Source organism: Apis laboriosa, unplaced genomic scaffold, assembly GCF_014066325.1.
Source record: "Apis laboriosa isolate Shangri-la unplaced genomic scaffold, ASM1406632v1 scaffold4_cov146, whole genome shotgun sequence".
In the NCBI taxonomy this organism is placed as follows: domain Eukaryota; kingdom Metazoa; phylum Arthropoda; class Insecta; order Hymenoptera; family Apidae; genus Apis; species Apis laboriosa.
The window spans coordinates 4,624,266-4,648,487 of record NW_025223501.1 but is presented as its reverse complement, the minus strand read 5'-3'; the positions used below and the strand labels follow the sequence as shown (position 1 = coordinate 4,648,487).

The following is a 24,222-nucleotide window of genomic DNA, read 5'->3' as shown; positions in this document are numbered from 1 at the left end:
AAGGAAAGATGAGAAATGGTTGAACGAACGCTTGCCCCGAGCATGGAAATATCACGATAGTTGGTAATGTGACCCCATTTTCGAGAATCGAGGTATGAAAGCACGATTTCCGACCGGTTTATCGGCTTCGAGGGGGGGAGGGAAGGGAGGAGAGGAAAGAGATTCTCGTAGCAACGGGAGGAACGTTTATCGTTCTAACGAAAGTACTGAATGGGTAATCACCCATGCAACGATTTTAAGTGTTCGATTTCGTTCACCTTAAGGGTCGTTTCACCGACCGAGTTACAGGCTACAGGCTACAGAGGAGGGTTGGTTAAAGAAAGGGGGAGAGAGAGAGAGAGAGAGAGAGAGAGAGAAGAGGGAGAAAACGTAAAAATGGGAGCAATTGAAACGAGGCACCGTTTTAAAGGAAGGAGAGCCGGTTTAACGTTCGTGAAAAGAGAATTAAATTATCCCCCCGTCGACTAAAGCCGGTTAAGACCGTTCAATTATGATCAACTATGCGCAATTAGAATTCCTTCGATTATTAAATTTTTACGCTGCTCGAACCTTTATATCAGGGAAATGGTAGTGGCAAAAAAAGAAAAAAAGAAAAATAAATAGATTGTACGCCTCGAGACGTTTCTCTTTCTTCTTCTTCTTCTTCTTCTTCTTTTTTTTTTTTTTAATCGCGCGAACGTGAAACGATCGACATTTTCTTTTTTCTGAACATTATTATAAATATTTTTCTGTCTTAACCTATCTTATCTTCGTTTTATCTCGCAGAATTTAAAAAAAAAAATGGACAAGTTAAGTTCGACGATGATCTTAAAAGTAATCCGGGAAAAAATCCGGAATGATACGAGCAAGATGATAAGATATTATTGAAAGGACGAGACGAAAAGATTCTTCCGATATATTGGCGCGCAATTTATAAGAGAGGGGCAAAATATCTGGAATTGTTTCATCCCCCTTCCCAAATTAACTGCGACGTTGACATCGTCGTGTAAATCGTTTCAAGTAATCCTTGAAAAATGGTCCTCACAGCATAGAGATCCCCCTTCCTCTCCTCCCCACCCCGGACAAAGGACACGCGGCTTTTAGAGTGGAAAAAGGTCGACTGTGTGTTACGAGTTGTGGAGGAGCAAAAGGCGCACAAACGGGTACGAAATAAACGAAAGCCGTAAATCGCTTCGACATGTCGATATCTGGCGTGTTGTCTCGGCTCCTCGGATACCTTATCGGGGCTGGAAAGATAGAAAGATGAGAATTTACAGCGTCCGCGCGACAGCTCGCAGAAAACGGAAATAAACAACGGGGAAAATTCAGCGGACAGAGAAGAAGGTTGCACCTTTTCACCAAATATGCTTTCAAAAGGGGCAAAAATAGGGGGACGTCACTCGGCATTGTCGCCTCTGATCCACAAATACTGATAGATTCTTCCGTTCGATTGCTTCTTTACATTTGGAGCGCGTTTCTGAAATTGTTTCCTTTCGCTTGTTTTTCCTTTTGTCTCTTTTTTTTTTCTTTTTTTAAATATGATGTCATGGAACGCGTGCAATCTCTTGAGAAAATTTGAACAAAGCGTGTAAAAGAACGATAAAGATACGATTTAAATTCGAGGTATTCGAGTATTTATTTATTCGAAAAATATTTGTAAAAATATTCGAATAATTTTAATAAAATGAATTACAACGTAATGTATAATCAAGAATGAATTTTATCAGTAACTTCTAAAAGAATTCGATATTTTCTTTTGGGAATAAATCTCGAAGCAGTGAACGCTCTTGAAAATGCACTTTATTCCAAGTCGATAGCTCAATCCGTTCCCGAGATACGCGGGTCCAAAGTTTGACCGCTTAAAGTGGAAGATGGCGACGTCTAGTGATCCCTATGATTCACTTTATTCCTAGAAGTGCGTATGTTGAGTGCTTACTAGGAATGGTGAAAAAAGTATTGCTGACTCAACGTCTCTCGCTGACACGAGTGGGAGGAGGGGAGAAGAAGGAGGTGGAGGGGGAATGGAATAGGTCAGTGAGTGGCGCGCGATGGAGATGAAATATTACGAAATTATGCTCCTCTTTATAGGACGATATCTTGGGAACGGAGCGTCGTATCGACACAATTCGAAAAGCATTTCAAAGAGGGAACTTGCTAGCTTTCGACGATATTAATTAAAATCCACTCTGACGACGTATATTCGTTATACAGTGCGAATAAAAATGTAATATTTTAATCGTACTTTAAAACTTTGGCTCCCTTTTAATTTAGATTCAACTGAATATTATTAGATTCAAGGTAAATTAATTTTAACGTATTCATTATCGAAATGAATGTGATGGTTATAAATTATATTACGACGTTTTTACTTTTTTAAAAATTGTTCCATTAATAATAGCTTTCATATCTTTACAAATTAGTAACACCCTTCTCCATGGAATATAATTGTACTCAACTTTGCTTCTTCTTCGAAATATCCTCTTTTAATAAATACACTCGCAGAGGAGACAAAAATCGATGGAAATGCGAGGATATTTCTGTATCTAGAATTGTTTTACGGGGAAGAAGAGCATTGACATAACCTGAGGATTTATCCTGTCGGATTCTCGTGTCTTAACATTGTCAACAAGGGGATTCCAGTTCCTCTTTTAACCTAAGAAACGCGAATTGGTCGTTAAGACTTCCCACAAACAGGGATCTCAATTTTCCAGGAAGAGGAACATCTCGAAACCAGTTCTATTAACAACGATCGTTAATCACATCTATTTCTACAACAGTGTTCATTTCATTTACAGTTGGGATTAGAATCTTGCTGAAAATAAATAACGGAATAACTTTCGAAATGATGCAATTACTCGAATCTCAAGATACACTACTGAACACTGTTCGATTAATTAATAATTAATCCTAACAACGATTTTTATTTAGATGACTCATACACCGACAAGTAATCCATCACTCATCTATTTTACTCGACAAATGTTATTTTCAGCCACAACCATCCAAAGAACTCGCACCTCTTTCTTTGGTCTCAACCTCTCAAGATCTCGCAACAACGCAACGGCTCCTATCTTTGACCATTCACCCCATAAATCCCTGATCATCCCTCATTGCTGCTCGAGAAGATCAAGGAACGACAACTTCACCTGGCAACTATTCACGTATCAAAAATCCCAGCCGGCCAACCAAAGTCTCTGAACCCAATTCTGCCTAACCTTTGAACGAGAGCGGATCTGCAGGCACGCGTCATAAACACGTACACTCGAATAAAGCTGCAAAGTTTGCGTATAAGGAAGGGTGGAGTGAGGGGCAACGCCGTCACGCAGCTCGCTCTTCGTGAACTTAGCTACTTTAGAGAAGGAAGGAAGAAGAAATAGGTTGCGTCTCTCTCAATAGGGAATAACTCGGCCTTAATCCTATGAGACTTTGTTCGACTGTTGCTTGTTGCGATTCTGATGCCTCTGACGCTCTGACGATTCCAAAGAGGTGAGATACAGGTAAGACAGGTGTGACAATCGAGGGGGAGGAGACTAGAGAGGAGATTGGAATGGTTTTTGGAGAGAAAGAGTCGGTTGATGACATCTTTAGGCACTTTCCAGACTTTTATAACGAGAAAAGGACACACTGGCGCCAGTGTCTCTCAACCTACGAGTCGTGTTCTAACATTTGAGAAATGGTAAAATGAATAGATGTCTAGATGGACAGAGAGAAGAGATTTGATGGTTTTAAATAATTTGAAACATATTTTAATCGACATGTATTTAAATATACGTAATTGTATTCATTTATGTACAATTACCTTTATTTCTTCGAGTCACTTTAAACTACTCCTCCGAAATTGCTTCTGAGAAACTGAGTTATTCAACGACGTTTTACGAAATTGAAGAGGGTAGCCGCCCCTCGGATATAGCCGCCCCAACATGAGGATTCGCGTCTGAGAAACGTCAAAAGCCATGTTCCAAAGCTATCAATGTTCTCAGACACTTTCCTTGCCCTCGTCATCTCGTTGGATGTCAGGAATTTTTATGTCTTCGTTTCCCTTGTTTTGGAGGGGGATAATAATATAACAGAAATGTCAGCGGAGGAAGGAAAAATATCGTAAATAGAGAAACAAGCATTAATCGCTCGGGATTTTTTTTGTAACCCTTTTGTTCACAACATAATAATAACATAATAATAATGGGATGATGACAATTGAAAAAGTTCATATAACAAAATTAGAAACATACATACAATGAATATTTTCGAGGTTATTTTCTTTATCTCCAAAATAAAAAAATTAGTTAATATAATTGTTTACCTATATAAGGACGAACAAGGAACAAACAAGGAACGAAGATTCGATATAATTCGATTAGATCCGTAAATTTCTTCGGAAAGACAAGAATAATTTAACAATATTATACAACAGGATTAAACGAGGCAATTCTCTATCCATCAAAAAACTAAAATTAGCGTCAAGTTAGTGTCAAGAGGAATAAATTAATTAAGAATATTTCTGGATCTTTATATATATATATTTTTTTTAATCTCTATCTTAAAATAAAATTTGATATAAAAACAAAAAACGTATCCAAATTTATTTTCATTTGAATTGTTTATTCCCTCGGCTCGAATCAGATTTATAATCTCATCAGAATTTGAACTTTGAAACGAAATTAATAAACTTACCCTGTCATTGGATTGAAAATTTGAGAAAAAAAAAAAATTTACCAAAAATTTTACCTGATGGAGTTTCATCGCTGCACGACGTAGCGAATTCCATGCGATCCGGTGTTTTGCAACCGATATCCAATCGGCGGACACTGCCATAACGGCACCGACCCGGATAGGGTGTCGACGTCACCCTAACATCCTGAACTTCGGCCGCATTCGCCATGCTCTGGTCACCGTCCACCCCCAATATGTCCTCCACGCTGTTGTAAGAATGTAACACGGACACGATCTCGTATCGACCCAGGTTCGGACACTGCCTGGTGATAGGGTCCGACGCTGAAAACGTGAGTTATAAAATTAATCAAAATCTTCTTATCCATTTTTTTGGCCAGAGTATCTATATATTCGTTGGAACAGGATTTACTCAAACTTATCTTTACATTTGTTTCTTCTTCCATTATTTCAGACAAAATAATCATCTATCTCTACATTTCTTGTTAAATTTTATAATATTAATAATATTAATAATTTTCCAAACATTTTTAAAATTACTTCGATATAATAATAAAAATTTTGCTATTATAACACTAACTTTCTCTCCAATTATTCTCTACTCCACTTCCCCTTCGCATCTTTACGATCTTAACGATTTCCTTTTTCACCTTCTCACGAATTAATTCAAATTAAAAAGCCAAATTCGATAATAGAAATATCTGGCCGTCTGAAATTCCAAGCGTGTTGCTATTCTCCAACCCCGTTCATTCGTTCATTTCCGACGGGACATCAACCGAGACAGCCCTTAAAATCGCCCTTCTCCCTCCTCGACGAAGAATGGGAAACGCGGTGCAAACATCGTCGAGACGGAAACGCGAAGGGCACAAAGAGGAAGTTGAGGGGGGGAGGAGGTCGTACGATCGATCGAGAGGCTCCTTTACGATCGCGGAAAGGATCATATGCCGAATCCGTCGTAAACCTCGAGGAGGTCCTCCTCCTCGACAGGAGGAGGGAGGCAACACAGTTTCCTCTCCCTGCTTAAGCCGATTACGCGATTCCATAACAGTGACGGAGGGAGAGAGGAATTGGTCGTGACGGCATTCATGCTTCCGCCTCGCCGTCGTCTAGACCACGCTGAAATTACTCCACTCCGTGTTTACCTTTTGTTTGCCCTTCCACTTTTCCCAACTTTTACTACCCACTTCTAGCCGCTCTCTGGCGTACGATGAGTCACGTACAGGATTAGAGGGAACCATCGATCGATTTTATCGATCGATGATTGTACAGGGTGTTTGATATATATTTGTCGAAATTTATAGAAATTTTGTGGAATATTTTTCTTCTCTTTTTTTTTAATGTTAATAAGGATTTTTTTTTTTGATCGATGATTATACAAAATGTTTAATATATAAATGTTTAATATATAAATGTTTAATATTGTGGAAATTTGTAGAAATTTTATTTTGGAATATTTTTCTTTTTTTTTTTTAATGTTAATAAGGATTCTTTTTTTGATCGATGATTGTACAGGATGTTTGATATATATTTGTGGAAATTTATAGAAATTTTGTGGAATATTTTTCTTTTTTTTTTCTAATGTTAATAAGGATTCTTTTTTTGATCGATGATTGTACAGGGTGTTTGATATATATTTGTGGAAATTTATAGAAATTTTGTGGAATATTTTTCTTCTCTTTTTCTAATGTTAATAAGGATTCTTTTTTTGATCGATGATTGTACAGGGTGTTTGATATATATTTGTCAAAATTTATAGAAATTTTGTGGAATATTTTTCTTCTCTTTTTTTTTAATATTAATAAGGATTTTTTTTTTTGATCGATGATTATACAAAATGTTTAATATATAAATGTTTAATATATAAATGTTTAATATTGTGGAAATTTGTAGAAATTTTATTTTGGAATATTTTTCTTCTTTTTTTTTAATGTTAATAAGGATTTTTTTTGATCGATGATTATACAGGGTGTTTGATATATATTTGTCGAAATTTATAGAAATTTTGTGGAATATTTTTCTTCTCTTTTTCTAATGTTAATAAGGATTCTTTTTTTGATTGATGATTATAGAGAATGTTTGATATATTTGTGGAAATTTGTAGAAATTTTATTTTGGAATATTTTTCTTCTTTTTTTTTAATGTTAATGTTAAGGATTTTTTTTGATCGATGATTATACAGGGTGTTTGATATATATTTGTGGAAATTTGTAGAAATTTTGTGGAATATTTTTCTTCTTTTTTTCTAATGTTAATAAGGATTCTTTTTTTGATCGATGATTATATAGGGTGTTTGATATATATTTATGAAAATTTATAAAAATTTTGTGAAATATTTTTCTTCTCTTTTTCTAATAAGGATTTTTTTTTTTTGATTGATGATTATATACGGTATTTGATATATTTGTTATGTTTGAAAATTTTTCTTCTTTTTTTCTAATGTTAATAAGAATTCCATGTGTAATATTAATGTGGAGTAGTTTTGGAGGATCGATTCCTGGGGTTAGAAACAAAGGCAAAATGGAACTCTGTCACACAGCCATCTCTCTTTTTTAAATTGTTTATAATTTACTATTTTTTTAATCTCTTCTAGTGATGAGTAGTAATAAGGTAATAGTCAGAGCTAGAGGAATGATTTTATCGATCGATGATAAAATATACAGAGTGTTTGATATATTTGTGGAAAATTTTTCTTCTTTTTTCTAATATTAATAAGGATTCCATGTATAATATTAATTTGGAGTAGTTTTGGAAGATCGATTCCTGAGGTTCGAAATAAAGCTCTCTTTCTTTTAAATTATTTATAATTTAATAAACAAACCTTATTAAGCGATATTTTTCTCTTCATCAACTTTTGTTTTACTCTATTTTTCCAAAAATATTTTCCACAAATATATCGATATACCCTGTACATTTACCCTAAAACGAATCTTATTTAGAAAAGATAATATTTACCTAAAAAACCGACGATTATTATCTCGATTATTATTCTTATATTTTTCTTCCAATTGAAAATTAACAATATTCGAGAATTTTCTCGCAATTTTTTCTCTTTTCCATCACACACTGTCACTGTTTAAATAGATCCAATGAATAATTGTCAAAAAAAACGAACGTTCGTTTCTCGAGCGGAACGATTCTTCTTCTTGAACGAACGAGATTCGAGCAGATTGGTCGAGCAGGAAGGTTCGAGAGATTCGGAGAACAAGATCGAAACAAAGCAGAGACACTGAATTCGATTGGCGAGAGGGGAAACGACCCCCCCTTCGATTGATTTCCAGACGCGGTTGAAAATCAGTTTCGACCGCCACCGCTTCCGGTTTCCACGGATCCAGATTACAAAAGCGGAACTTCCTGTTGTTTGCGCTGCTCGCTCCCGCACTTTGGGCCACTTTGTGGAATTAAAAATGTTCCTCGTATTTTTTCCTCCACCCCCACTGTATTTCTTTTTCTCTTTTTTTCTCGATACAGGGAAATTCGCGGATCGGAAAACACGAGATTGTTGTTGCGCAGCGAGAAACGGGGGATGGAAGAAAAATTGTATCGAAGGGAAGGGATAAGATTATTCGATGAATCGTTTATCCACCGTTATTTCTATTTCCGTCTCTACTTTTTTTTTAATTTAATTTCAATAACGAATTTCAATCGAGTGGCAAAATTGATTAAAAACTGAAACAAAAATTGAAATCAAAAAAAAAAAAAAATCTATCGATTCGACGTATGATAGAATTATAAAAATTTTCTTCGAACTCTATACAAATATTATATAATTTGAAAGGTGTTCATAAAAGGAGAGAAATGGAAGAAAGAATAGATATAAAAATATAAATATCGAATTCTCTTTCCTACTTCCAAATTTTGACAGATTATTATTATTGTACAATTTCGTTTGGAAGAGCGACATTTATCGTGGAGTAATACAAACGATAAACTGGCCATTGTTGAGACGTTATTTATCGATACACGTGTAAAGATTGGGAAGGAAGGAGGGGGAGGGGGAGAGGGAGGGGTATTCTCGCGAAATAATTTCATCGTGTTTCAAGAGTGGTCCATTGGAGGGGTGCGCCATCTTCCCCCTCTACCGCGCCCACTGTCATATTTTATATTTCCCTTCCATTTCCCTTTTGTTCCCGCTCTCCTCCCCCCCTCCCTTCCTTTTTTTTCCATCCTCTTTTTATTTCTATTATCCGCGCCCCCCACCCTCTTCTCCCCTCCCCTCCCCTGTTTTTTTATTATTTCTTCTCACTGGCAACTTTCGACAGTGAAATATCACTTTTAATTCTAACGGCCGGCGGTTTTATTTTCGAGCTCAGCGAAACGAGAAACTGCGACAGTGAGGAACCGCGTTTCGAAGTCGCGGCCGCGATTAATATTCCGTTCGATCTGTCAATTAGGAGGATATCTACCGTCGAAGTGGGAACAAGTCGAGCCAAACTTTTCCTCTTTCACGCGTTTCTCTCTCTCTCTCTCTCTTCTCGAGAGAGAGAGAGAGAGAGAGAGAGAGAGAGAAAGGAAAATTTTCGTTCTCCTCGACGATCGAGATCGCTTCGAGGTCCTCGTCGAGGGGAGAAGAAGCGACGAGAAATGGCGAATTGTAAGAGTACACACAGTGAGTTAATAAATGATTGGTAATTGACTTACTGATGAACGTCGTGTACGGCGTCGAGTGGGAGTTGAACGTACTCGAGTTGCACACGTCGTCGGGTTGCTGGCTCCATTCCGACAGTTGCATCTCTATTATGTGGCTGTCCCTTCTGTGGAACATCAGGCACACGTAGCCATTGGTGCTGGAAAGGAAAGGTGAAGAGAGAAGCTTCAGCCTCACGTTCGTTTTCCAAATTCGAATTCTCGATCTTTCTTTCGCGCATCCACAAAGGATTAAAATTAATAAATAAATTAGGAAAAATGGAAAAAATTTTTTTAGATTACGAAATTAAACGAAATTATCTTTATAAGTTAAAAAGATTCTTGTTCCTCTGGAAGGGAGAAACACTGCGAGTGAAATTTACCAACTTGTGAGAGGAGATTAAAAAACGAGAGAGGAAAAAGGAAAAAAAAAAAAAAAAAAAGAACTCTTGCCACACGCAATACCGTGGTAATAAAATTACACGGGTTAATACAACCTTGGGGGCCACGAAACCGAGGAGGGTGGGGTGTGGGGGGTTGTTTCATGAAAACGAGACACGTCTAATAATCGAGCCAGTAAGCCGTAAAAGCTGGCAATGGTCGACAAAGGGGAATAAGGGAGAGAGAGAGAGAGAGAGGGAGAGAGGAGGAGGAGGAGGAGGAGGAGGAGGAAAAGAAGAGAATGGCCAAGGGTGGATGTTGGCCCGGACAGGAGTGGAAAACAAGGGTAAAGGGATCTTAAATCTTCGGTGGCCGGGATTAAGATTTTATTTTATCAGGACGTTTCTTAACGGGACCGCGTTAACTTTGAGCGTAATCCCTTTACGACTCTATCTTCCTCTATCCTTCACGAAAACTGTGAAATCTGTGCTAGTTCATAACAAATAACGTGCATTTTACGTACGTTGAATTCATTTTGTCCTTTCTTCTTCATTGAATACAGATTTATTGATCGATTAATTGTTTAATTGTGATTCATTCGCTTAAGGATTGTTGGCTACTTGACAACAAATTGATTAGCAATTGATATGGTACACCAAACGGCATTCGAATATTTTTATAAATATTTGTCATTAAGGCTTAAGTATTCGTGAGAGCAGATTCACGATAAGTTTGAAATTTTTATAATTTTCACAGAAAAACATACCAGCAATTGATGTGGTACACCAAACAGCATTCGAATATTTTTATAAATATTTGTCATTAAGGCTTAAGTATTCGTGAGNTCAACCTACACGTAAAGATATCATGTATATTCTTTTTATAATAAGATGAAACGAAATAAATTGTTGTCACGTGCAAGCACTCGGGCAATCGAGCTTAATAGCATAGCAGCAATACGATACAGCAATATCAACTTGCATGTAAAGATATCATGTATATTTTATAATAAGATGAAACGAATAAATTGTTGTCACGTGCAATTACCCAGGCAATTGATAGCATCGATCTTAATAGCATAGCAGCAACATCAATCTACATATAAAGATATATTTTTTTTATAATAAAATGAAACGAATAAATTGTTGTCTCGTGCAACCACTCGGGCAATCGAACTTAATAACATAGCAGCAATACGATTCAGCAACATCAACTTATAAAGATATTATGTATATTTTTTTTATAATAAAATGAATAAATTGTTGTCAGGTGCAAGCACTCGAGCAATTGAATTTAATAGCATAGCAACAGTACAACGCAGCAATATCAGTCTACATATAAAAATATAACTATATTGCTATTAGATCAATCTATATATAAAAATATATTTTTTTATAATAAAATGATTACTCAAACAATCGATAGCATCGATCTTAATAGTACAATAGCAATATAATACAGCAACGTCAATCCACATATAAAGATATATTTTGTTATAATAAAATGATTATTCAGGCAATCGATAGCATTGATCTTAATAGTATAATAGCAATATAACTATATAACTATATTACTATTGTATCAATCTACATATGAAGATATATTTTTTTATAGTAAAATGAATAAATTGTTGTCAGGTGCAAGCACTCGAGCAATTGAACTTAATAGCATAGCAACAATATAATGCAGCAATATCAATCTACATATAAAGATATATTTTTTTATAATAAGATGATTACAATAGCAATATAATACAGCAACGTCAATCTACATATAAAGATATATTTTGTTATAATAAAATGATTATTCAGGCAATCGATAGCATCAATCTTAATAGTACAATAGCAATATAATACAGCAACGTCAATCTACATATAAAGATATATTTTTTTATAATAAAATGATTACTCAGGCAATCGACAGCATCGATCTTAATAGTACAATAGCAATATAACTATATTGCTATTGTATCAACTATATTGCTACTCATAACTATATTGCTATACATAAAGATATATTTTTGTATAATAAAATGAAACGAATTAAATTGTTGTCAAGTATTCAGGCAATTAATACCAGCAACATCAATCTACATATAAAGATATTTTTTTAAAATAAGATCAAACGAATTAAATTGTTGTCACGTGCAATTGATAGCATTGATCTTAATAGCAATAGAATACAGCAACATCAATCTACATATAAAGATATATTTTTTTATAATAAGATGATTACTCAGGCAATCGATAGCATCGATCTTAATAGTACAATAGCAATATAATACAGCAACGTCAATCTACATATAAAGATATATTTTTTTATAATAAAATGATTACTCAGGCAATCGACAGCATCGATCTTAATAGTACAATAGCAATATAACTATATTGCTATTGTATCAACTATATTGCTACTCATAACTATATTGCTATACATAAAGATATATTTTTGTATAATAAAATGAAACGAATTAAATTGTTGTCAAGTATTCAGGCAATTAATACCAGCAACATCAATCTACATATAAAGATATTTTTTTAAAATAAGATCAAACGAATTAAATTGTTGTCACGTGCAATTGATAGCATTGATCTTAATAGCGACAGGACACAGCAATATCAATCTACATATAAAGATGTACATTTTTACAATAAGATGAAACGAACTAAATTGTTGTCAAGTACTCAGGCAATCTATAGCATCGATCTTAATAGCATAGCAGCAATATGACACAGCAACATATAAATCTACATATAAAGATATATATTTTTATAATAAAATGAAACGAAATTAAATTCCAATTGCCACGTACAAATCGGTTAAACAAATTATTAAACCTTTAAATAGACTCATTTCATGATCAATACGAACATGTTGATATACACATGTTGATAATCTATTGCTTGAATAATTTGATTGATCTATTGCTTGAATAATCGAATTTGTCAAGATCTCTAGATGCGAAACAATCTTTCCACGTCAGAATCACCATCACGAGGAACAAGAATAACTCGGCCAACTATTTTCCGAAGAAAAACTTGCTTCGAAACAATTTCCTCCTCCCCTCTTCTTTTATTCAAACGTTGAAACGCGTTCACTTTGTTATCGCGGGGGAGGGGCGCTCAATGTCCTCAGAGTAAATGCATTCCCCCTTACGGCGTCGTGAAAACGGACGATAAAGCGGCGCGTATCGGTTCGTGGAAACGGCGCCTCGCCGATCAGAGAGAACATGGATTTTCGTCTTTATAACACCGCACCCGTTCTTACGGATTATTGTTATGGCGACAGATCGGCTTCCTTCCGGTTGTTTCCATAAATTGGGAACAAGGAATTCGAATGATGACCCGTTGATTCCTTCTCGCCGTTTCATTCTTTCTCAGCCTGCTCGTTCGTTTTTCCATTCGGGAAAATAGGAAGGAAATTTTCGAATTTTCGCAAAAAAGTTGGTCGTTTCGAATAGGGTGATACAGGGCTTTTTTTTTTTATACCTGGCTCGATGTAACGATTCGCTGGGATTCGTAAATAAATTCGATTTACGAGATATGGCCAGAAAGCATCGAGATAAAGCTCGAGGAAAGTAATATAGCGTATGGATAGAACAAGTTTATTTTTCAAAGTTTATTTATTTATTTTGGATTTATCTATCTCATCGAGTCTTTTGTTTATTATTCATTTTTATTATTTATTTTTATTATTTTATTATTTATTTTTATTATTTTATTATTTATTTTTAAATATTTTTTTTTCAAAATATTCTTTTTCACTCGTATCGTAACAAGTGTTAACTAAATTATTTTTATGTTTCGCAATTTTTGAAAGATTATCGAGGCGAATTGTCGATTTTTCGAAGGAATTTCTCCCCCCCTCCCCTCCAGAATAAAACGTAAACACGATGGCGAGAGAGAAGGGCAATTTAATTAATCGAGTTGCCAAGAACGGCCATTTACATTCCGGCTTTCTAGAGTGTATCCAGCCAGGACTCGAAGACTCGGTGTTACCGCTCCCCGGGGTGCAATGGCGGCTTCTTACGGGTTTGTGTACATTTTCAAGCCTCTTCTCGAGGAGAAAGCATAAATGTAAAATGGGATATAATCCTATTTTCCCCCATCTTTTCACACTGTCCACCACGTTTCTCTCTCTCGGGATTTTCGATAATATTTGATTTTGAAAAAGAGGAAAATCATTAAGGAAAAAACCATACCGATAATAATAATTTCCACGTCGATTTTCAAGTCACAGAAATTTCTCACGATATCCGATTTAAAAAAGACATCGTTTCATTTAATTTTTCAAGTGTACAACAATTTCAAGGATAATTTTTGGAACTATTTTAGAGGAGGAGGAGGAAGGAAATAATCGTTGACGAGATTTTTCTCGAAATTTTCTCAAACGATTTTCGATAAAACTTTCAGCTTCGATTAATTAACTCGGTTATCATCTTCGAGCATTTAATTAACAACGAAACGGAAATTAGAATCCGCCGACTCTCTCGATAACTTCTCATCTTCAAATCTTTCGATTTGGTAATCAACGAATTCAAAAAAACGAAATCGAAAAATTCACGAGAGAGATATTGAGAGATCTGGAAGGTTTCTTTTAGAGGAACAGAACGTGCTCGATAATTGTGAAATCTTTATTTAACATTTCGTTCGAATCTCAGAGAAATGCGAAGAATTAACGATACACCGTGAATCTACGTGCGAATCACGATACCTTTTTTTGGAACGAGCAATTCTTCCCAACAACTCGTCGTAAACAACGACTCCAGCAATGTTCCTTTTCTCGCAAGAACATCGTAAAAAAAGGAAGTAAAAAAAAAAAGAACGGGGCGAATTCAATCGAAAAACGTCAGCCAAAAATGAAATAAAATTCCTCCTCCCCGGTCACATATTGTCCTCGTTCCTCAGACATTTTAAGGAGGTTACCAGATGCAGAAAATCGTCGGTGGTTCTTCCCCATGGCATCCTCCAGTTTTCAATCTAATTTATGTCTGGTCGTTAGACGATTCAATGAAAGGAGCACGCTTATGCGGCCAATTTGACGTGCACCCTTTCCACCTGAGGGCCTTCCACCCTCAGACGACCATCGTTCCATCTGTTCCCTCCTTCGCAATCCCCGTATCTTTTCTCCACCTGCTCCTCTTCCCTCCTCCTCCTCCTCCTCCAACTTCTGCGATTTTTCTTTCTTCTCTTGAAGGGGTAATCTTGGCCTTCCTCTTTCTCTTATTTATGCAAATTTTATTCCGTGGAACAGTATCATTTATATTCTCAATTTGGTAATTATTTAGAAAAAAATGTACCTCCATCTTGATTTGACTTTTCAATATATGTTCTCATCGAGATCGTTAAGCTAACTTTTACTGTTCTAATTTGAAAAATTATTAACGATATTCATTTATATTATATGTCTGTCTTGAGATTATGTTAAGTTATTAACTTTTTTAATAAACAACAAATTCCAACAACACATGTATAGAAAAAAATGTAGCTCCATCTTGATTTGACTTTTCAATATATGTTCTCATCGAGATCGTTAAGCTAACTTTTACTGTTCTAATTTGAAAAATTATTAACGATATTCATTTATATTATATGTCTGTCTCGAGATTATATTAAGTTATTAAATTATTTTTTAATAAACAACAAATGCCAACAATACACGTATAAATAAAAATTATCAAGATCGAAAAACGATATAAAAAAAATATCTTACAAATATTCATGTCCTTTATGTCTCATCTCTTTTTTTTTTTTACATAATCAATATCACCAATTATAAAAAAATCTGAATTTCTTTAGTCTTCCAAAATCTTTTCCAAACATATTTTCTCAATCCCTGTATCTTATTGAATTTCGTTTCTATCCCCCAAAGAATCGAACGAATCGAAACGTTTTTCATCTTAAACATTCACCGTCCATTCAGCGGGACCAGAGAGAGAGAGAGAGAGAAAAGAAAAGGATTTCCACAACAGCCATTTACAACACTGCCCACCTTTTTTATCTCTTTCCATCCTCGACCCATTCTCTACACTTTTATATTCATTGTCCAGATGGTTTACGTCTACACGAGTACCTTTCCTCTTCCGAGCTGTGGTTAACTATCTTCGTGACGAAGACGCATCAGACGTTGCGCCGTTAAGTGTGTATGTGTGTGTGTAGCGTGGCGCACGCGATATCCGGCGGATGTTGCGGTCGCAACCGCAGCCACAGGCCCGCTGATCGCAGCCTTCGATGCGGTAACAAACGAGGGCGGGACAAGGAAAAGCGGAGAAGATAAGTGGAAATCGAGGAGAGAGACGATTCTGGGCTAGATTGTTGGGATACCGATGGCCAACGAATTGGAATTTTATTCCCCCGGTGGTTCTGGGATGGTAATTCCCTGGAGATGGGGGATGAGTAAGAATTTTCTTCCCTGATCTGAAGGTTAGGTTATCCCTTTTTGAACCCAGTTGTATTTTTAATTTCAAAAGAGTTTGTCTACTAAAAAAAAAAAAAAAAAAAAAAAATGCAACAGAAAGATTGACAAAGAAGATTTGAAACTCGTACGAATTTTCATTTTGTAGAGCGTGATACGTATTATTTTTCTCTAAAATCTGACGAGATGTCGTAGATGTCTCTCTGTAGTTTCCTTAAACTTTAAGATTTTTAAGATATAGCATGTATGTATGTTTTTGAGAGGTTCCAAGCGCCATCTGACAGTCAATGTCAGGAAATAACAATTTTCGAATCATTCTTTTTGCACTCTACAATTTCAATGATAAAGTGTAAACGATAAGTAATTTTTTCAAAAGATTTGAACGAAGTTTGAAATTTGTACGAATTTTCATTTTGTAAAATGTAATATGTATATTTTTCTTTAAAATCTAACGAGATGCCTCGTAATTTCCTTAAAATCTTAAAGTTTCCTTTAAGATTTTTAAGATATAGTATGTTTTTGGTGAGCAGACGTTCAAAGCGCCATCTGACGTAAATATCAAGAAATAACAATTTTCGAATCATTCTTTTCACACTCTACAATTTCAATGATAAAGTGTAAACGATAAATAACTTTTCCAAATTATTAAAATCAAGTGTGCAGGATTTTATCATATTTAAAATTAAATTCTGGTTCAAATCGTAAATAATTGAATTGCGAGAAGGTCTTGGATGATCTTTCAAACTTCTTGTTCTTTCTCGAGATCAAAATCGATCAACCAGCCAACGTTATTTTTCACAAATCTCTCCGCGGCATATTTACGCGCTTCCAATCCTTTCTAATCTCTTTTCTCGTATGACCATGCTTGTTATCATTATTCCCTGCTGAGTCGAGTTTTTGTTCACTACCGCCCTCTCGCGAGATTTATTTCGTTGCTTGCAATTAGTTGCCGAGCCTTGCCTGAGAATGCATCGCGACGCCACCGCGGCTCGTCCTCGTGATTTAACAAACCGCGTTCCCAACGATATTTGGCCTCACTTAAACGGGAATTTATGTCATGGTTGCTTGTCGAAGCGGAAACACGGTCAAGACGATGATAAAGAAAAAAAAAAAAAGAAAAGAAAAAATGAAATTACCGCAGCATGACGTAATGGAGAGGTTGACGATAGGGAATTCGTTTAGCAACTATCGATAAAAACGATTCGTTCTAAAATTTGATTTATTTTACCTGCAATTGCGATGGACTTGGACTGTTCGTTTTGAGGTTATGTAAAATGGAATAAAGAATCAGAAGTAAAGGAATAAAGAATACGAAGAATTCGTTGTTCCTATTGTTAATTTTCGAAGAAAGGTATAATTTATATTTAAAACTAATTCTTTTCTGAAAATACAACTACAGATTATTTCAAAGAAATTAAATTCTTCTTAAAAATAGCATACCATACGAATACAAAATTTATAACCTTTCTTCAAACCTTATTCAAGAGACAAAGTTTCGTGGATCTTTCGCTATCTTTTACCATCCAAAAAGAAAAAAAAACACGTAACAAACGAGCCTACTACACCTTGTTTCCTGAGGAATTTATAATCTCTTATAATCTCTCATAATCTCAGAAAGGAAACCATTTCTCTTTCATCCTTCGTATCCAAAAACGCAACAAGTGACATCCTACAGGTTGTTTCAAAAAAAAAAGAAACCCCCTCCAACCCCCTCCAATCCTCCCAACCCTAAAATCGGTGCTAAAACACGGAGTTAAAAGTAAATAGACCGAAAAATAGCGTGGACGAAACCATACATCGGCCATAAACGGCACGTTTCGCCGATGATTTGAGCGTGAACCTGTGCAAGATTTCGAGGTGCTTCCGGTGCTCTCCTTGATCCTCCTCCTCCTCCTCCTCCTCCTCCGGTCAACGAGCAATTTTCCGGCCGGTTGACCGTGGAAACTTCCAAGCCAAGTCGATCTCTGTCGACGGGAAGAGGACACGCTTGTTTACCCCCACTCCCTCCCCCCCTCCTTTTCCATCCCATCACTTCGTACATACATACGCTCGCTCTCCTTAACCCTGTTCGGTAGTAGACGGGGGGAGGGGAGTGGACGTGTCCTTCGTATATTACCGACCAACTACGTGACTCGAATCTTTCGTGGGCGAATTTCGAGGATGGTTAGGTGCCCCCGTGCCTCGAGGAGGGGAGGAGGAGGAGGGGGGGGGAAGAGGGCACGTGGCCGCGTTTAGTGAAATCTTCTTCGATTCTTCGAACGTCAAAGGTAGCGAAGAGGAGGGAGGGGGGGAGGGGAGGGGAGGAGAGTGGGTATCGGGGCGAGAAGCGTGTTTGCGTTGGATTACGTATTGGGGCGGGGGGGGGGGGAGCGAGTGTTTGTTTTCGGGGGCTCTCGGAATACGGTCGAACGATCGTTTGAAGGAAGATTGAAATCTTATTTAATTTTGCGGTTTACGTAGTTGGAGGGGGGGAGGGGGGGGGGAGTGGGCGGAAGAGTGGATGGAGCAATTATTGGGAGAAATCGATGAGGGGGAAAGGATGTTTGAAAGCGATTTAATCCTCGAGTTTTTCGCAATTTCATTGATTTTGCAACAATTTTCTGTCCGTGGCTTCGTGATTGTTTTTTTAACATTTAAAACCTAGTTTGTATATATTGTATAGGTGTGTATATTGTGTATATTGTATAGATGTAGGAACGTAACTTTTTGAAGAAATGCGATCCTCGATTTTTTTTGAGGGGGGGAAGAAGGAAGGGAATGAAAATATAGGTACGAATGAATTCGTTGAAACGAAACGAAACGAAACTGTCTGACGAGAAAGGATGATTTTGAGGGAAATATTTTATTGCGTAGAATTTTGAAAGAATCTTTGCAAGTTGGGACAAGTAATCTTAAAGCTTAAATTTCGATTATTCTTAATTGATCAAGCTATTTGAAACATTCTCCAACATATAACTTAATTGATCCACCTGGTGAATACAATTGATACAATATGATACAATACAATATGATACAATATGATACAATATGATACAATACAAATGAATACAATCTTGGTCGCACGAATTGTCCAGCGTTGTGACAATCCATCAGATACAGAAATGGATTACCAATGCCAAGAGGAATTAAAGATCATCCTTATCATCGAACGAAATCATTCGACTTAACGATATCGATCAAAACTCTAAGAGTATACAATTCACGAGAGAACTATCTCAATAATATTTTATATAATAAAATAAAAATTTCGAAAATAATAAAATTTTAAATGAAATTAAATCTATAGACTCGTTCCCCTCCCATTCTATTCTTTACTTTAAGAGAAATAAATCGGGATATCCTTAAAACCCCCCTCCCATTTTGTCCCATCTCCATTATTATATTCGGTCAATAGTTTTCAAACGTGATGCTGCAACATCGACTGAAAACAAGAATCGCGAGATGGGAAAAAATTGGACGGCAATAATAGCAACTTCGTCCTTCTCCTCTTCGAGATCGAAGCACGATATATCGATCGAATTAGAACATATCCACGGTTTCTGGTCCTGTCAAAAGGAGGTGATGGTAACGAAATTATATACACCACCGATGTGTTTGTCGTTGATACAAGAGGGAGCGGAGGACGAATTAAAATGGGAAAGCAGAGTTGAAAGCTGGCTGACCAAAGCAAAAATTAAACGCGTCGATGGCTTTCTCCACCAGCCTCAAAGGAAATTCACGCTGTATACTAAAATGGCTTCCATCCCCGTTTTTCGAAAAGAATCTTTCCTTCAGTTCAGAAATTACGTTGTAAATTACGTTGAATTTCCTCAGAAATTCGGATAAAAGAATAAAAAAATTGGATAACGAATAACTCGATATATAAGTAGAGAAAGGAAAGGACGGAATGGCGAGCTTGGTCTGATGAATTTTTACTGCTAGGATACCTTGGGCGCCAAAAAAAAAAAAAAAGAAAAAAAATTTCAATTGCAATTGCGACGAAACAAAACAAAAAGAAAAAAAAAATGACGTAAAAAAGGGTACAACATGTGTCACGCACACGTGTTTCCATCGAAATGGTTTGCCAACAATCGCACGTAAATGCATCTGCAACCCCCGGCCAACAATCGATTCCCTTCGATTCCCATTTATCCGTTCTTTTTAAAAAAAATAAAACTAGCTTTTTCCAACCAAAACACACAGATAGAAATTATCTTATTTTTTTCGAAGCGAAGAATCTATATTATATTAATCTATATTATACATGAACGAAAATAGACCTGTCAATAATCATTAATGGACGAATTAGTAGTCGGTGACTGTCAAAAATATTCTTTCGAGAATGTTTACGTAGCGAGTATATAAAAGTAGAGTAGATTTTATTATTTTAAAATCGTTAACATTTTATATTATATATGAATTATTTATATTATTTTGGATCACAGCTACTCGAAAGCGGACAAAAGCGTCGTGAGAATATTATACGACGGTCTCGTTCCATTTCTGTTTTTCTCGTCAACACGAATTACCGCTTGCTCGATTCTCGAACCGGCGATGCTTCCGAGTTTTTTCTTCCTTTTTTCATTTCTCGCCTCTCGGTTCATCGAATCAAAAATAAGCAGGAAGCAACTGGATTCGCATCGATCGCCCCTAATAAATATCTACCTTTTTGTCGGCCTCGAAACGTCAACCGAATTAAACACAAGCCCCTTGCGCACGTATAAAAGTGAACACGAGCTATACCGACACCGTTCGCTTTTTTTAAGCATAATCGAGCATGTGTCCGATGCAAACACGCCATTTTCCACGGGATTTCCTCTTTTTCACTTTGTTTCACTTTGGTATATATATATATGTATACATAACTATAAGAGATTTTGTTCTTCTTTTTTCCCTCCTCCTCTCCTCCTTCCTTTTTTCCACGGTTTCGTTTCTCGTTATTTTTTTCTCCTCTTCTTCCCTCTCTCATCACGACCGATATATCTTTGCGGCTTTGTAGCCTCGTTCGAAGTATCCGGCGATTCTGCAAGTGGCGTTCATCGATTTATGGAATTCGTCCGCGAAGCCCGGGCGCAAGATGTTTTTTCGAGTGACACGGAGGGGAGAGGAGGAGAGTGGAGGGAGAATAATGTACGGTTGGCGACACTGTCGCGCCTCTCGCTTCGGAGATAAATGTTCGGAAGAAAATGGCGGGATCGGTGTTGTGACCGGTTTTATGGAGAAGAGGTGTGTGATAATTTGGTTCCAATCGAGGATTTTTCAGATTATTTTACACGTTGTATTAGTCTGCTTTCCTTTTCAAGGTAATTTCATTTCATTTTGTGGCTTTATGTATACTCGATATATATCTTTACGATCGATATTTTTCTAAGAAAAGCAGACTAATACTTAACTAACCTATACGAAAAGAGAAAGCTTGAGGTTTTTGAGGTTAGGTGATGAATTCGAGGATTAAAGATGTATTTAAATTTATGTATATGATCATAGGGTTAATTCTGAAGCTAGTACAAATATTCTGACAATTGAGATCGTAAGAAAAGGAAACCAGACTAATATTTAACTAAACCTATACGAAAAGAGAAAGCTTGAAGTTTTTGAGGTTAGGTGATGAATTCGAGGATTAAAGACGTATTTAAATTTATGTATATGATCATAGGGTTAATTCTGAAACTAGTACAAATATTCTGACAATTGAGATCGTAAGAAAAGAAAACCAGNTACTTAACTAACCTATACGAAAAGAGAAAGCTTGAAGTTTTTGAGGTTAGGTGATGAATTCGAGGATTAAAGACGTATTTAATTATATGATCATAGGGCTAATTCTGAAACTAGTACAAATATTCTGACAATTGAGATCGTAAGAAAAGGAAACCAGACTAATACTTAACTAAACCTATACGAAAAGAGAAAGCTTGAAGTTTTTGAGGTTAGGTGATGAATTCGAGGATTAAAGACGTATTTAAATTTATGTCGATCATAGAGTTAATTCTGAAACTGGTACAAATATTCAGATAATTGAGATCGTAATATCAGTGAGGATCGAACAACAATACTCTTCTAAACCTGAGAAATATAACGAAATATAACGAAGAAAAATTTATTTAACTATATTTCTATATTATTAACTATATTTATATTCTCACATTTCACTGCTCTACCAATAATTGTTTATATATAGTAGAATTAAAAAACTCAAATATAGTAGAATTTTTTAGTCGAAACAATTGTTGACAGCCATTATTGTCACTGGCACACTTTCCTTATTTCCAATTCGTCGAATTACAAAATAAATCCTCCAAGTAGCTAAGAAATTTCACGCGCTAATTATTCTTTCGTAAACGAAACACTAAGAGGAGGGGATAAAATTTCATGGAAATCCTCCAAGGGCCAACTCCGCAATATCCTCTCGGCATACGGGATGGGAAACACGGGAATTTATCCACGATATTGAGAGTAATTGTACGTAAACAATCATATTCTTCACGAAAGAGAGAGAGAGAGAGAGAGAAAGGAAGAAAGAGTTTCCTCCGTCACCTTATCCACGCCGCAAATCCCACGGAATTCTTTCATTACCACAAATGAATTACCTGTCACCAACTTCGCCACGATTGCAAATTTCTCAAAGGGATTTATTATCGCGGTTTCCGCCGCTTTCCGCTGTTCCTTTTTATTATTCCGTGTACGCGGCCTTAATGGCTCACCGGAAGAGAAAGAAAGAGAGAGAAAGAGAGAGAGAGAGAGAGATGGAATAAGAGCGAAGAATGGGAGGAATAGGATAGGTGGCGCTTCTCATTGTGCTGTACACAGGAATCAACCTGTATGTGTGTGTGTGTGCGTGTGTGTCTCCCTCCAGGCAATGACGTAAAATACAGCGCGATCGTAAAAGCATTTGAAAGAAACTCTCGCGATTATCTGTTTACTCTGTCGACCGTTTCCTATCTTTATTCTTTTCCAACCCTCTCCCTCCTCCTTCTCCTCCTCCTTCTCCCCCTTCTTCTTTTTTTTTATCGCCGGTGCTTGGACTCCGGTAGCAAGAAATACGTCGCGCTTTTGACGATTCGCCCTTTGCGACGAGTTTCAGTTTCAGCTTTTGAAGGTTTTCAAGGTTACTTTGCCGGCAATGGATTCACCCCTTTGCGTCGTTTCTCTTTTTTTATCGTTTCCTCCCCCCCAGAGGGAAACTTTCTCTCATTCACTCTCGATATGATAAAGCTGTTTTACAGTTTTTCCTCTATCTTTTTCTTTTTTCTTGTTTTTTTTTTTTTTTTTCCCTCTTGCGATTCACGGGAAGACGACACGTTATATTTCTGAAAGGGACGTAATCTTTGAACTGATGATTATTCTCCACCGTGGGAATTAATAAAATAAGAATCGAAGGAGAAGGGGAGGGAAAAGGGAAGGGATAAAGCATTGGCGTGATTTTGTATTGCTTGTTCCTTCCACCACCGATGGAGTGGGGAACAGATGGTGGAATTTAAGAAACGGAAAGGGAAGGAGAGATCTTGAAAAATGCAACGAGCAAGTGTGTCGAGGTGTGTTCGAGGCGAAACATTTCGTTTATCCTCGATTCTTGTCTGGAGGCGGAACCGGAAGTCGGCTTGGCACAACGTGGAAAGCGGCCTCCTTTCCTGAGAAATAGATCCCCTCTCTCTCCTCGCGTAGGCCGCGTCGAAACGAAAGTTTTATGCGGGCCACGATGCTCGTCGACTCGATATACAGCCGCGATAAGAACATTTCTCGCCGATAAGAAAGCGAGGCTCCCCGCCTCCTGTTGCACTCAACCCCAGAGGGGGTTGAACGTGTTCGACGTGTTCTCGATCGAGAGCCATATCGATATCTTGCCCCGGGAATATTTATACTGGCTGGTCTCTCTCTCTCTCTCTCTCTCTCTCTCTTTCGCATTGCCTTCTAATTCAATAACTTCGACACTCGTTCCTATATTATAATTTTTACTTCGAGAGAATTTGCGCGTTGCTTTATAAGGTCGAATAATCTTTCTGATAATTAATGAATAAATAATAATAGATTTTTTTTATGCAAATGGATGATTGAAGAAAGGAACGAGGCTTAAATAGAAACTTGTCATGCTTACTATATTATGTTATGTTATGTTATGTTATGTTAGGTTAGGTTAGGTTAGGTTAGGTTAGGTTGAAATGGATGATTGAAGAAAGGAAC

The 24,222-nt window shown here is 36.6% G+C and overlaps 1 protein-coding gene across 2 annotated transcripts in view; it reads right to left on the bottom strand.

Annotated features, from left to right (window-relative positions):
- LOC122716943 overlaps positions 1-24,222 on the bottom strand; it is a 349,442-nt gene that overhangs the window by 6,196 nt on the left and 319,024 nt on the right. For both annotated transcript variants that reach the window (XM_043940491.1, XM_043940492.1), the window contains 2 exons: positions 9,286-9,431; positions 4,705-4,971 (listed from right to left, as the gene is read on the bottom strand). In XM_043940491.1, coding sequence (XP_043796426.1) covers positions 4,705-4,971; positions 9,286-9,431 — 413 coding nt within the window. The remainder of the gene's footprint in view (positions 1-4,704; positions 4,972-9,285; positions 9,432-24,222) is intronic.